The sequence below is a fragment of the Cebus imitator genome, unplaced genomic scaffold (genome assembly GCF_001604975.1).
Source record: "Cebus imitator isolate Cc_AM_T3 unplaced genomic scaffold, Cebus_imitator-1.0 Scaffold28, whole genome shotgun sequence".
In the NCBI taxonomy this organism is placed as follows: Eukaryota; Metazoa; Chordata; class Mammalia; order Primates; family Cebidae; genus Cebus; species Cebus imitator.
This window is the reverse complement of record NW_016107343.1, coordinates 10,610,582-10,626,823: the sequence shown is the minus strand read 5'-3', so window position 1 is coordinate 10,626,823 and position 16,242 is coordinate 10,610,582. Positions and strand designations below refer to the sequence as shown.

The window sequence follows — 16,242 nt, the reverse complement described above, 5'->3', positions numbered from 1 at the left end:
CAGCTAATTTTTGTATTTTTAGTAGAGGCAGGGTTTCACCATGTTACCCAGGCTGGTCCCGAACTCCTGATCTCAAGTGATCCACCCGTCTGAGCCTCCCAGAGTACTGGGATTATAGATGTGAGCCACTGTGCCTGGCTCACTTCACTTATTCTGACCCATCCCATTCACTGTACAGCCTTAGCTGAACTATAACTTCTTCCAGGAAGCTTTCCCTGCCACCCTAGAGGTGGCTACAATAGCTGCATTTGAGTGCATGGCCTTGGTACTCTGTACTTTCCTTTTGTAACAAGTATCACCCTGGTAATTGTTTCTCCCCCCCCCCCGCCCCCCATCTAGACTGTAAATTCCAGGAAGGCAGGAAAAAGGAGGGACCATGTGCAGGGCTGCCTTGCTGTATAGCTCTAGGGTACTACTTACCTGTGCTATGCTCTGGATGTGTCTGGCATCTAGATGGTCAATAAATATGACAGCATGAAAATATCAATCTAGGTTGCTCACTGAACTTGCATTTGTATCAGAATACATAAAGTCTACTTGGTTATCTGGTTAGATGTGTGGTTTATTTTAAAGCCAGGTAGCTGGCTGTCGACAAACTAGGGTGGAAACCAGAGCTTCATCTTCCATTCCACTCTGCCTTGTTCATGGCTTCAGGCCCTGAAATTTGCCTTTGCTATTCCCTCTTCCAGATATCCTCTTTCTCCAAATATTTGCATACGGGCCCTCTCACCTCCTCCTTATCTTTTTCAGGGAGACCCTGCCTCATGGCCCATTTAAAGTTGTGATTTCCCACCAACTCAGCAATCCTTACCAGTTCTGCCCAGCTTTATTTCTCTCCTTACCTCCTTAATATATAGAACTTATAATGCACCAATGCTCTAATTTATCTATTTAGCCTGTTGTCCACCTCCTTCCTCATGAGGCCTGGGATTTTTGTCTGTTTTTGTTCAGGGATGTATCCCAAGCACCTATGACAATGTCTGACACATAATTAGCTCTAAATAAATATAGGGTAGGCCAGATGCAATGGCTCACACATGTAATTCCAGCTCTTTGGGAGGCTGAGGTGGGCAGATCACTTGAAACCAGGAGTTCAAGACCAGCTTGGCCAATATGGCAAAACCTCGTCTCTACTAAAAATACAAAAATTAGCTAGGTGTGGTGGCTCATGCCTGTAATCCCAGCTACTTGGGATACTGAGGCACGAGAGTCGTTTGGATCTGGGAGGGAGAGGTTGCAGTGAGCTGAGATGGCGCCTCTACACTCCAACCTGGGTGACAAAGGTGAGACTCTGTCTCCAAAGTAAATAAATAAGTAGAACAAAATAAATAAATAAATATATGCTAAATGAATAATGTAATTGGCCATTTTCAAGAATGTGAGAGAGATTTTTAGGAATATCTCATATAACTTATAGGAAGGTTGATTATCCAGCAATCTAAACTCTCCATAACAAACTGAGAATATGTAAGTGTGACGTCTAAATGGTCATATTAGAGATTAAAAAAAAATCATTTGCCACAAAGCTCACACATTGCACTGAAATTGTTCCATTACTAAAATTCCAAGTAGACTTTATGTATTGTGTATTTTGAGACTCTGTCTCAAAAAAAAAAAATTTAGATTATCTGAAGAAATCTGAGAATGAATAGAGAGGTGTTATATTCATGAAAACAAAGTTAAATGATTTAGAATGACCCAATAAAAGCAAATTGCAAAATAACATGTGTAGGTAAAACTGTAAAAGATTAGGGGAACCATTCACAAAAACCTAGCGATTACGGCCACGTGCAGTACCTCGTGCTGGTAATTTCAGCCCTTTGGGTGGCTGAGGTGGGAGTATCACTTGAGGCGAGGAGTTTGAGACCAGCCTGACGAAACTCCGTCTCTACTAAAAATACAACAATTAGCTGGGTGTCGTGGCAGGCACCTGTAATCCCAGCTACTTGGTGGCTGAGGCATGAAAATTGCTTGAACCTGGGAGATGGAGGCTGCAGTAGGCCAAGATGGCAGCTCTGCACTCCAGCCTGGGTGACAGAGGAAGACAACATCTCAAAAAAACAAACAAACCTAGAAATTATGTCCTTAAATTGTTTCTAAAGGTTTTTTAAATTTGCACTTTTCTATCAAGAAATCAAAACTACAAATCATAGATGCTGTCAAACTGATGCAAGAAAAACAATGAAACTCCAAACAATAAAATCTGCACTGGTAGAAAAGACCTTGGCCTCTTGGTAAAAACAAACGAACAAACAAAAACTGGTGAATCAATGTATATTTATAAACTTTAAGTGAAAGTCAAATAATTATGATCTATAGTTATCATTTTTCATATCTGCTTTAACCAATATAAAAACAAAATTTTATTGATATATAATGTTTGTACATATTTATGGGGTGCACGTGATATTTTGTTACGTATACAGAATGTGTAATGAACAAGTCAGGGTATTTGGCGTGTCTATCACCTCGAATATTATTATTTCTTTGTGTTGGGAACATCTCAAATGCTCTCTGCTAACCACTTTGAAATATACAACACATTTTTACTAACTACAGTCACCCTAACTTTGCTGTGGAACGTTAGAATTTATTCGTTCTATCTAACTGTATGTTTGTACCAATTCACCAACCTCTCTTCATCTTCTCTACCTCCCAGACACTTCTCAGCCTCTGGTAACTATCATTCTACCTTTTACCTACATGAGATCTTTGATTTAATTGACCAACTACCAGTTCCTGACCAGCAGTATAGAGGTCCCTTCCGTACTGACAGCTTTCTACTTAAAAAGAGTTCTTTCATGACTTCATGCCACTGCCCCTGCCCCCATTGCCTGCAGTGCCTTTACTACCCACTTCCACCTGCTAACTTCTTTTTTTTAGGGCTAGATGCTGTGGCTCATCCCTGTAATCCCAGCACTTTGGGAGGTTTAGACAGGCAGATCACTTGAAGTCAGGAGTTCAAGACCAGCCTGGCCAACATGGTGAAACTCCTGTCTATACTAAAAATACAAAAATTAGCCAGGCATGGTGGCAGGCACCTGTAATCACAGCTACTTGGGAGGCTGAGGGAGGAGAATTGCTTGATCCCAGGAGACAGAGATTGCAGTGAGCCAAGATCACGCCACTGCACTCCAGCCTGGGTGACAGAGTGAGACTCTGTCTCAAAAAATAAACAACCATAAATAAAAACAAAAAATACCCTTACTCATTTTAAAGCATCAGTTCCATGATTGCCTCTTGTGTGAAGCCCTCTCTGACTTCCCGGAACAGTTAGGCACCTTTCTTCCAGGTTCTTTGGGACCTTGTCTGATACTAGCACAGCAGTTTTCACTTGGTATTGACTGTTTACATGTCTGCTTCCCATTCGGCCATAAGCTCCTTAAGAGCAGATACAGACAGCAGCAGAAAATGATCGTGGACTCATAGCAGTCTGGGTCATTTAACAAAGAGGCAAAGAAGCGATCACATTGCCACAGCTTCCTGCTTTACTACACAACGGTGCAATGTGACCTGCGTAGGGCAGCACAGAATTATTAGGTACACTAGGTACATTTTGAAAACTACCCCCAAAAATGATAAAAATGATAGCCATTTAGGTTGAATTTCTGGTTTTCAAAGGGGCATGCTTTAGTTATGTGGAAATTTCTTTTCTTATGGATCCCTCTTCAATAATGTCAAATTAATGAAGTGTCACTCTATAGATCATACAAATTGGTGGTTTAAGCAGCTAAGTGCTCAACAGTGCACACAAGAAAGAGGCCTTAAAAATGGCTTGTACTGAAAAAAATCATAAAGTTCAATTGAAATTATGTTGTCATAAGTAAGTGCTCTTGTGGTAATAATGGCAGAGGGCAAAATAAGAAAATTTATCAATCAATGAACATCTATAGAGTTCCTACTCTATAGAAGAATAATTTTTACAAGTGTAATAGGATATTTAGGACTCAAAAGCACCACCAATCTGGTAGAATCCTATAAGAAAAGAATTCTATGTTTCTAGCCAAATATAATTATAAAAAGATGACCACAACTTAAAGGCAAAGCTTACTCTTATAGACAACCAAAAGTTTCAATAAATTTAAAACTATGAAAAAAAGCAATATATTCTTTAGCTTTACACAGTAGGAGACTGACTGTAAATTTTTTTTTTGAAACGGAGTCTTGCTCTGTCGCCCAGGCTGGAGTGCAATGGCACAACCTCGGCTCACTTCAACCTCCGCCTCCTGGTTTCAAGGGATTCTCCTCCTTCAGCCTCCTGAGTAGCTGGGACTATAGGTGCCTGTCATCACACCCAGTTAATTTTTGTATTTTTAGTAGAGATGGGGTTTCACCATATTGGCCAGGCTGGTCTCAAACTTGTGCTGTTAAACACTGGAATTTGAAGTCAAAAGACCACTCCCAACCCGTAACTTTAAACCAAACATTCAATAATAAATGTAACTTATATTTATAGAAGGCTATAAGATTAGAAAAAGCTTTCACATAGCGTATCTCATTTGATCATCTCAACAACCCTGAGTCTGGCAAACATTTGTAATTTTACTTTAATGAGCAAGAATAAGACTCAGTAAGATTGTGATTTACCAAAATAATGAATGGTTCCAAATGGGACTGAAATCAGGTCTTTTGACTTCAAATTCCAGTGTTTAAGAGCACAAGTTCATGTTAATTCCCCTTCTGCTTTTTTTTTTTTTTTTTCATTTTGAAAGCAATGAAATTTTGGATCAAAGAATAAGTATTTAAAAATTACATTTTGGCCGGGTGCAGTGGCTCATGCCTGTAATCTCAGCACTTTGGGAGGCTGAGGTGGGCAGATCATGAGGTCAGGAGATCGAGACCATCCTGGCCAACATGGTGAAACCTCATCTCTACTAAACATGCAAAAATTAGCCGGGTGTGGTGGTGTGCGCCTGTAATCCCAGCTACTCAGGAGGCTGAGGCAAGAGAATCACTTGAACCAGGGAGTCAGAGGTTGCAATGAGCTGAGATCACACCACAGCACTGCAGCCTGGTGACAGAGCAAGACTCCGTCTCAAAAAAATAAAAATAATTTTAAAATTACATTTCTTTATCAAATATTTGGCTTGTGCTTGCTGCAGGATCTGGGAATTCAAAGATGAACAGGCTCATGATCTTAAGGAGCAGACAGTCATCTTTACATGATGAAGACAGCGCAGGGCAGGGTTTTAGGTTCTGCGGCAGATGTTCAGGAATGAGGGAGGCAGAGGGAGAAGGATGTTCAGAAAGCCTTCACAAAGGCAGAGACATATGAGCGGAGTCTCAAAAAGAGGGTAAGCTTTTCCTCAGGAAATAAGCCAAGGAAGAGTAGCCCATTAGATGAACAAAGAAGGGGCCAGAGGAAATGCTGGGTCTGGGCTCTGTTCCTAGAGTATGACCGGGGCATAGGACACAAGTGGGGAGGGATGAAGGATGAGGCTACAGGAGCAGGAAGGAGCCAGGTCAGGAGGGCCTTTCGTACCACTCTGAGAGTTTGAATTTTATCTTGACAGTAACAAGGCGTCACATTAAGCAATGTTGAAAGAATTACCCTATGAAATTGTACTTCAAAACCAAAGTATCAAATATAGAATCCAGAATTATTAATAAATTCCTTATTGTAAAGTGTATGTGTATATATTTTATTTATTTATTTAGAGACGGAGTCTTGCTCTGTCGCTAGACTGGAGTGCAGTGGCATGAGCTCGGCACACTGCAACCTCCGCCTCCCGGGTTCAAGCAATTCCCCTGCCTCAGCCTCCCAAGTAGCTGGGACTACAGGCATGTGCCATCACACCAGGCTAGTTTTTTGTATTTTACTAGAGAAGGGGTTTTACCATATTGGCCAGGATGGACTCCATCTCCTGACCTCATGATCCACCCGCCTTGACCTCCTAAAGTGCTGGGATTACATGTGTGAGCCCCTGCACCCAGCCATAAAGTGTGAATATTTGAAACAGTATCTGAGACCACATGCAATTGTTAAATACTGTCAACTAGTTGCATACAAGATTATAGGGGTCTGTAATCCCTAGGACAGTGTTTGATTGACTGGGGACCCTCGGGAGACAGCATGGCAAGTGTGAGATGTGCCTGGATAGGCCCCTTTTGTAGGCACTCTTCTGAGAGTCTCACCATCCAGTGGCCTACTAGGGCATGTAGACATTATTGTTTTGGCTACACTTTGTCTTTACTCTGTCTGAAGTAATAACTCTCTCATTTTGAGGCAATGCAGGCTGAAGAAAAGAGAAAGTTGATTAGAAGGGCCTCTTTCCTGGGTGGAATCTTCTCCCATGGGTAAAGAATGCCTAGTGATAATAACAGCTTCCCTTCTCTGAGTGTCTGCCCTAAGTCGGTAGCTTTGCATACATTCTTCAAACAGCCCTCCAAGGCAGAAATTGACCCCATATATGGACAAGGAAGGTAAGGTTTATTTTTATTTATTTTTAAATTTTACTTGCTTTCTCTTCTTTGGAGACAGGGTCTTACTCTGTTACCCAGGATGGAGTGCAGTGGCAAGATCCGCTCACTGCAGCCTGGGCCTCCTGGCTCAAGTGATCCTTCTGCCTCAGCCTCCGGAGTAGCTGGACTATAGGTATGCCCCATCGCAACCAGCTAATTTTTGTATTTTTTGGTGGAGATGAGGTTGAGTTAATATGGGCTATACTGAAGAGCCAGGATTTCATCTTTGATTGTTTGACTCTCAAATCAGTATTTTGTTTGGGTTTTATTTTCCACAATATTTTGTTGTTCCCTACCAAGGATGGGGGAAAACCAAAGCTCTTCCTCTGGGTCTTGCATGCTTTTCTCTTTTCTCACCCATTCACATCTCCACTCGAATGATACGTCCTCAGAGAGACATTCTCCAAGCACCTGCCTAGACATCCTAGTTTATTTTTTTATTTTATTTTTATTTTTTTGAGAGGGAGTCTCACCGTCACCTAGGCTGGAGTGCAATGGCAAGATCTCAGCTCACTGCAACCTCTGCCTCCCAGGTTCAAGTGATTCTCCCACCTCAGCCTCCCGAGTAGGTGTGATTACAGGCACACACCACAACGCCCAGCTAGGTTTTGTATTTTTAGTATAGACAAGGTTTCACCATGTTGGCCAGGCTGGTCTTGAACTCCTGACCTCAGGTGATCCACCTGCCCCAGCCTCCCAAAGTGCTGGGATTACAGGCATGAGACATCACCCTAGATCCCCAGTTTACTTATTAATGTCATTACTTTATTAAATAAAGGACTTTATTCCCTCTCACTACTTTCTTAAATTCAGTTTATTCTGTTTCTTTTGAAGTATTATCAGTATCTAAAATCACTTTGTTACATTGTTCTTTGTCGTATGACTAGAATGTAAACTCCTTCAAGATGGGAGCTCTGCCTGTCTTGTTTTCTGTTACATCCCAGCATTGAGAAGAGTATCTAATATTTAATACATATTTGGTGCTCAATAAATATTTGTTGCCTGACTGACCTGCTGTCTCAGCAACAGCCACAAAGATGTGTTAATCGAAGATAGGACTATGAATTGTTTGTGCCTTTATACTTTCTTGACTATAGTCCATTCAGTAACCATATCACTGTAAACCATCTGTAATTTCTTTCTAAGAAATTACAAGGAAAGAGTCGAATAACAAGTATAAAGCATTTCTAACTCTCTTCTGAATCCATACTAAATTTCACCTTCATCAGCCTTTAACATTAGAATCAAGATAGACAGGTAGTTCATTTTTCAAAACACAATTTCCTTTAATAGTGGATTACAAATGGACTCAAAGTAATGAGTTTCAGACAAATACTTTAGGCTAGTGAACAAAATCATGAATAAAAGCAGGAACTGATTATTCACAGCAAAGTTACTGCCTGACCGTGATACTTAGGTGCCCTCTAGTGTGTGTTGGTTTTTCCATCGGTTCCTTGCTTCACACATCATGTGATTAAAATTTTGTCATGTATTCAAAGGTGATTCTTCCGAAGTATTTTAATGTACAATCAGCAGATCTATGCAAAATGACAAAAAGACTGCAGAACAACTGACTTTAAAAATCAATAGTTCTACCTTAAGCCATTAATTACAAGCATAAAATGCAATTTAGGGGGTGAGCAATCGGGGGTGTGAAGTTATATGGGTTACTACAAAATTTATATTACAAATGTCTCCTTCTATTTTTGTTGCTATTTTTCCATTTTAATTTTTCAAAGGTAATACATAAGCATGGTTCAAAATTAAGAGATTTGAAAAGGTACACAGTACAAAGTTGTGCTCCCATCCATTCCCCCTCCACCCCTTACAATTAGCTACTTTTCTCACCTTCCACAATTTCTTATGAATGCCATGCAAATACAATATGTATTTTTATTCCCCCCCCCCCCGCTCTTTTTTTTGAGACAGAGTCTTACTCTGTCGCCCAGGCTGAAATGTTGCGATCTGGGCTCATGGCAACTTCTCCCTCCTAAGCTCAAGCGATTCTCATACGCCCAGTAGCTGGGATTACAGGCACCCACCGTAACTCACAGCTAATTTTTGTATTTTTAGTAGAGACAGAGTTTTGCCATGTTGGACAGGCTGGTCTCAAACTTCTGATCTCAAGTGATTCACCTGCCTCGGCCTCCCAAAGTGCTGGGATTACAGGTGTAAGCCACCACGCCTGGCCCCTCTCTGCTTTTAACATATTGTATATACATTACTGTTCTGCACCTTGAGTTTCTTTCTTAACAATAAATCCTGGTAAGTTATCCCTCATAGTTCATGGAGAGTGTCCTTTATTTTATTTTATTTTATTTTTTAAATGGCCACAGCGTACTCTACTGTATGGATGTACCATAACTTATTTATTCCCCAAATGACAGCTATTTGGGTGGTTTCCAATCTTTTGCTATTACAAATAAGGCTATTACAAATATTTTGTACAGGTGTGATTTCAAAACTGCACACAAATGTCTAGGATAAATTCCTAGGAGTGAAATGTGTTGAGTCAAATGAAAATAACAATTTCGAACACTTTTATACTTATATGCATACCTATATACTTGCTATGGGCCAGGCACTGATCTTAGCACTCTCTATACATTAACTTATTTATTTATTTATATTTTTTGAGACAGAATCTGTTGCCCAGGCTGGAGTGCAGTGGTGCAATCTTGGCTCACTGCAACATCTGCCTCCTGAGTTCAGGCGATTCTCCTGCCTCAGCCTCCCAAGTAGCTGGGATTACAGGCGCCCACCTCCACACCTGGCTAATTTTTGTATTTTTAGGACAGATGGGGTTTCACCATGTTGGCCAGGCTGGTCACGAACTCCTCACCTCAAGTGATCTGCATGCTTCGGCCTCCCAAAATGCTGGGTTTACAGGAATGAGCCACTGCACTAGGACTGATTCATTTACTTAATCTTCTTAATAAGCCTATGAGGTAAGTCCTATTATTGTTCCCATTTTAAAGATAGGGAAACTGAGGCACAAAGAGGTTTAGTAACTTGCAGAGAGTCAGACAGCTAGCATGTGGCAGTGCCAACCAACCTGGCTCCAGAGTCCATACTCTTAGCCATTATGTTTTACTTTCTCAAGGAGTATATTTGTGTTTTAAACAGACATTAACAAACTGTCCTCAATACTGGTTATCCTAATTTATTCTCTCACCAGCTTGACTGTACATTTTTGCCCACAGGGTCATTATACTTATACAATTTTGATAGTTTAATTATAGTTGAAAAATGGAATCCCATTATAGTATTAATTTGCATTTCTCTTATTGACTGAGTTGGGTAACTTTTCATATGTGTAACAGTCATATATATTAATTTTTCTTTGTTAGCTTTTATTAACAAAGACAAGACACAAAAAGTATAAATGAACAATTCACAGATTGCTCCTCTCATTACTCTTAATTTCCAGAGCTTTTTTTTTTTTTTTTGAGATGGCGTTTTGCTCTTGCTCACTGCAACTTCCGCTTCCCGATTTCAAGCGATTCCCCTGCCTCAGCTTCCCAAGTAGCGGGGATTACAGTCATGTGCCACCACGCCTGGCTAATTTTGTATTTTTAGTAGAGATGGGATTTCTCCATGTTGGTCAGGCTGGTCTCAAACTCCTGACCTCAGCTGATCTGCCCACCTCGGCTTCCCAAAGTGCTAGGATTATAGGAGTGAGTCACTGCGCCCAGCCTGGAGATTTCTTTATTATCCTTGCTTATTCACAGATTGTTCATTTATAAGTTCTGTGTATTTTTCCTTGGAATTTGGTCTTTTTCTTACTGATTTCTAGGATTTCCTGAAACCTCTACCAAAAAATACAAAAATTAGCCAGGCGTGGTGGCGGGAGGTGGAGGCTGCAGTGAGCTGAGATCGTGCCACTGTACTCCAGCCTGCACAACAGAGTGAGACCCTGTCTCAAACATAAAACAAAACAAACAAAGAACCTCCACACTTGGTACCCCAGCTTCCCACCTCCTACCCACAAATCAACTGAATAATCCTATCAGCCATGGAACACATCAATTCTCTACAGAAAATGACTTACACAACTTTGACTTTGATAAAACCTTTGTGTTCTCTGTTCTAGCCCCTGCTAATTGAAATGTGGCCCATGAACCAGCAGCCTTGCATCTCCTGGGAACTTGTTAGACATGCACACTCTCTGTCTCACCACAGACCTACTGGATCACAATCTGTGTTTTAACAAGAGTCTGAAGGGGTTCATAGCCCTTTAAATTGTGAGAAGCAAAAGACTAGTGGTTCTCAAAAGTGTAGATCTGATAACAGCAGCAGTATCACCTGGGGCCATGCAGAAAATTCAGATCCCTGGGCCCCACCCTACACCTGCTGAATCAGAGTTCAGGGGGTGAGGTCCAGCAAGCTTTTTAAAGAAGCCCTCCAGATGATTCTGGTGCTCACTAATGTTTGAGAACCACTGCTCTAGATCAGCAATTCTCAATCTCGGCTAAATATTAGAATCACTTGGGGAGTGTGGCGGACTCCCCATATTTAGAGCACAGCCCAGATGACCTGAATTGGAATTTCAGAGGTTCATCCAGGGAATCAGTACTTTTAAAATTCTCCAGATGATTCCAATGTGAACCCAAGGCTGAGAACTGCTGCGCTAGTCTAGAACAGTGCTTCTCAAAGTTGGCTTCACATTAGAAATACTCAAAGAGCTTTTAAAAAACCAAAACGGAAAACTGATGCTCAGGTTCTCAGAAATTTAAACTGGTCTGTGTGAGGCAAAAAAAAAAAAAAAAAAAAACTTTAAAAAATTCTCAGGTAATTTTGATATCCAGCCAGGTTTGCAAACTACTGCTCCAGAAATGCCATTTCCCCCATATAAACTTCAAGTTATAATAAAGAGTGGACAGTTTGGAGGTGATGGAAGGTGATCACTTGAACCCAGGAGGCTGAGGTTGTGGTGAGCCAAATCATGCCATTGTACTCCAGCCTGGGCAGCAAGAGGAAAACTCCGTCTCAAAAAAAAAAAAAAAAGAAAAGAGAAAGTTTCCTCCATGGTACAACAAAAAGAAAATGAAGCTGCAGAATCACAATACACCCTAATATTGTTTAGTAAATTAACTTATAACTACATTTTATAACATTTTAAATTTCCCTTATATTTACTCAGCCTTTACAGAGCGTTAGGCTAGTGACTATGAAGATTAAAAATGAGCACAAACCCTAGCTTCTGCTCATAGGGAACATATAATCTGAATCAGGAGGAGAGATCCACACACATCTACATATGAATACTGCTTCAAAAGCAACACATCATTTTATGCTACTGACTAGAATTCACTAAAATAAGTTACACACATCATTATGTCACGGTTAGGTCAAAGTCATTTCTATTCTTTTCAAAAGAATAGGAAGCCAGGTCAGTGGTGCACACCTACAGTCCCACTCAGGCGGCTGAGGCAGCAGGATCACTCGAGCCCAGGAGATCAAGGCTGCAGTGTGTGATGATTGAATCTTGCATAACAACTACACTCCAGCAACATAGCAAGACCCCATCTCAAAAAAAAAAAAAGGAGGAATCTCTTAAAAAAAACAGTAAGAGCAAGAAGGACATACATGTTGGAAAATGATGAAGGAACAATTTTAAATAAAATTAGCCCTTAGACATTTGAACCTGGAGAAAGTGGTAGGGAAAGTCAATGGCCCCTTCAGAGAGTAATACAACAGCTTAGAGAAAGTTTTCTCAGCCCAGGCGTGGTGGCTCATGCCTGTAATCCCAGCACTTTGGAAGGCTGAGGTGGGTGGATCACCTGAGGTCAGGAGTCTGAGACCAGACTGATCAACATGGAGAAACCCCATCTCTACTAAAAATACAAAATTATCCTGGCATGGTGGTGCATGCCTGTAATTCCAGCTACTCAGGAGGCTGAGGCAGTAGAATTGCTTGAACCCAAGAGGCGGAGCTTGTGGGAGCCAAAATTGTGCCGTTGCACTCCAGCCTGGGCAGCAAGAGCAAAATTCTGTCTCAAAAAAAAAAAAAAAGAAAGTTTCCTCCACGGCGCAACGAAAAGAAAACTAAGCTGTGGAATCACTGACAATACACCCTAATATTGTTTAGTAAATTAACTTATAACTACTAACAAAACTAGCAACTAAGAAATCAACAATTAAAGAGTTCATAATAAATATTCTTCCGGCTTACTCCTGGAAATATAACTATTTCTTTTGACCTCAGACTAAAAAGAGGGTTTCTGAATGAAGAAAACCCCCAAACGTTCTCCTTCCGGATCAGCTCTTTCAAGAACACTTTTTAGTAATGAAAAATATTGTCCTAGTTTGAAATAAATTACTTGCTACAAACATTTTTCAGGCCAAGTATGGTGGCTCATTTCTATAATCCCAACACTTTGGGAGGCCAAGGTGGGAGGATCATTTGAGCCCAGGAGTTTAAGGTCAGCCTGGGTAACATGATGAGAGCCCCATCTTTACGAAGACATTTTTAAAAAAATTTAGTTAGATGTGGTGGCGCATGCCTGTGGTCCCATCTACTTGCCAAGGCTGAGGCAGGAGGATTGCTTGAGCCCAAGAGGTTGAGGCTGTATTGAGCTATGATCCTGCTTTCATCTGAGCACTCCAGCTTGGGTGAAAGGCTGGACCCTATCTCAAAAAAATTTTTTTTTCAAAGATATTGGACTGTTGAATTTATTTACATTTTTAAATGAGCAATCAAGCAAAATTCAAAATTTCGTATAAGTTACAACGGCAAAGATGTGATATAATTCTTTTTTAAATTTTTGTTTATTTATTTATTTTTATTTATTTATTTATTTATTTTCTGAGACGGAGTTTTTTGTTGTTGTTGCCCAGGCTGGAGTGCAGTGACACAATCTTGGCTCTCTGCACCCTCTGCCTTCTGGGTTCAAGCAATTCTCCTGCCTCAGCCTCCTGAGTAGCTGAGATTACAGGCATCCACCACCAGGCTCAGCTAATTTTTTTTTTTTTTTTAGTACAGGGTTTCACCATGTTGGCCAGGCTGGTCTCGAACTCCTAACCTCAGGTGATTCATCTGCCTCAGCCTCCCAAAGTGTTGAGATTACAGGTGTGAGCCACGGCACCCAGCCAAATATATTTTTAAGCCCAAATCTCACCAGACAAAATTCTTTTTTAAATTTTTATTTATTTATTTATTTTGAGACAGAGTCTTACTCTATCACCCAGGCTGGAGTGCAGTGGCACCATCTCGGCTCACTGCAACCTCCACCTCCTGGGTTCAAGCAATTCTTGTGCCTCAGCCTCCCTAGTAGCTGGGATTACAGGCATGCATCACCACACCAGGCTAATTTTTGTATTTTTGGTATAGATGGGGTTTTATCATATTGACCAGGCTGGTCTTGAACTCCTGGCCTCAAGTGATCCTCCCTCCTCGACCTCCCAAAATGCTGGGATTACAGGCATGAGCCAACACGCCCAGCCACCAGACATAATTCTTTAAGACAAAAAAAAGTGAGTCTCTGAATAAAGAAAAACCGCAAATGTTCATTCATCTCATCTATTTTATTCCATGAGAAAATGCTCAGGTTAGAATATGTTTAAAAATACCAATTGGAATTTGGAATAAGTCTAAGGGCAACCACATTTAACATAATAACCTCTTCTTTGTATTTGAAAATGACCTCACAGTAGCAGATGATAAATCTCAAGCTCTTTTTCCAATAACAGTGGTGGATTCTACTACTCCAAACCCACTCTTATCCTGTATCCATGGGCATATCCATAGGAGGTGGGTGATAAGATCTTTATGTGCACCAATGAAATAGAACTAAGTTTACTGGCTCCAAAAGGTTTTGAATCCATCATGTGGGATAGAATTTACTCTCAAAATAACCTGATGAGGAAGCGAAGGCATTTATTATGGTCCCAGTTTTGTAAATAAACAGACTAATGTTTAATCATATCATATCATTTACACAGGACCATAAAAAATGATGTGGTGATTTTCAATGGGGGTTATAGAAACATCCGAAGATTTAAAACAACAAACACCTTATGTTGTACCCTACCCACTGCCCGGCCTCCTAATTTGTATACAGAATCTGAGTTGAGAATCGCTTCTGTATGTGAGCTGGGGCCTGTGCCATGCTACCCACAATGTGCTAGGGCATTTAACAGGGTTGAAAATCACTGCTATGATTGGTAATAAAGGTAATCGACACAAGAAATCAAGTGCTTAAGTTCTGTATTTTATCGTTTGGAAAACAGTTTCAAAAAGTTCTAGATTTCTTTGAATGGAGAATTTCTGATATAATAATTGACAGAGCAATGGATTTATAATTACTCATAACAGTTAAGCAAGGTTTGATTTAATAGCTGACATAGCAATAATCGACTTGTAGCGATTACACTGTAAACCATTGATGGCTTTCATTTTGGTCATAAGAATTTGTGGTATAATTCCCCTCCTTCTACAACAAGGGGAACATACAGGGTATGCTGTGGAAGCGTTTGTTTTAGCCAGCCAGGTGGCTGCTATGACATCGTCATCCTGAAGGAAGTGATATCTACTCATTTCAAGCAAAAGCAAATTTTAGTTTAATGTTTCAGAAGACATTTTTTAAAAGTAGCCACAACATACCTGTTCTGGGTGAGTTTCCCCTCTTTTTTTATTGTGAAGTTGAAGATAAGAGTCCATTTTAGGAGTGGATAATCCCAAAGTCAGCTTGTTTTTTTCCACAAAATATTGTTTGGACTTCCTTCGCTGAGGGCCACGTGATCCTGGCAGGAAAACCTCGTTATGTGAACTTGAGCTCTTCACGGACTGAGAAAGGCTGCTCGACTTCTCTTCCAGGTCACTGTCGCTCAGCTCTGAAAACGGCTTGCTGCGACGGGCACCATGCTCATAGCTTGGGCTTAAAAACTCACTACCAAGTAAAGAAGCTACACTCAGTGAATTCTCTTTCTGCTCGCCTTTTCCCCCTGAGAGTTCCACTGAAGTCTCCTTGGAAGGGTAGAGGGGAGCCAAAGGCAGATTATCTAAAGAACTATCTGTAGATGCCGGCAATGCTTCCACAGGCAGCAGCTGCCCTTCCTCCTTTTTACTCTTCCAGTTGGGGTCATAGCGGAGGTCTGAATATTTGTCTTCTATTGGTTGTTGCCTGCCCAAAGCAGAAAAGAAATATCAAGTCCTTATTCACAATAAATTCACTCATTATAGTCAGTTGACCATTTAATTTGAAATCAATCTCAGTCTTTTTTTCTAGAATTTTCCTTTTATTATCTGTATGGTAAACACAAATCCCAGCAGGGTGCAGTAGCTTATATCTGTAATCCCAACACTTTGGGAAGCTGAGGCAGGAGGATTGCTTGAAGCAAGGAGTTCAAAACCAGCCTGAGCAACACATCGAGATCCCATCTTTACAACAAATTTTTTTAAAAAATTAGCTGGGTACGGTGTCATACCTGCAGTCAAAGTTACTCAGGGGGCTGAGGCAGGAGGATCACTTGAGCTAAGGAGTTAGGCTACAGTGAGCTATAATCACGACACTGCACTGCGGCCTGGGAAGACAGAGTGAGACCCTGTCTCTTAAGATAAACAAATAATTAATAAGCATAAAGACAGATCCCAGGCCCAAATTAGACCCACACACTATACATAAGGGCAAAAGGCCTTAATTATCCAAGTTCATTGAAATATGGAATAAAAGCCGGGCACGGTGGTTCACGCCTGTAATCCCAGCACTTTGGGAGGCCGAGGCGGGTGGATCACGAGGTCAAGAGATCGAGACCATCCTGGTCAACATGGTGAAACCC

General features: G+C 40.8%; 1 protein-coding gene across 4 annotated transcripts in view; it reads right to left on the bottom strand.

Moving 5' to 3' along the window:
* The window catches only part of JHY (junctional cadherin complex regulator), a 73,872-nt gene that overhangs the window by 35,824 nt on the left and 21,806 nt on the right, over positions 1-16,242 (bottom strand). For 2 of the 4 annotated variants that reach the window (XM_017523576.2, XM_037736758.1), the window contains exon 3: positions 15,068-15,587. In XM_017523576.2, the coding sequence (XP_017379065.1) occupies positions 15,068-15,587 (520 nt within the window). Of the gene's footprint in view, positions 1-13,579; positions 14,321-15,067; positions 15,588-16,242 lie in introns of those variants that run through there. The other 2 variants (XM_037736759.1, XM_017523577.2) reach the window with 2 other exon arrangements.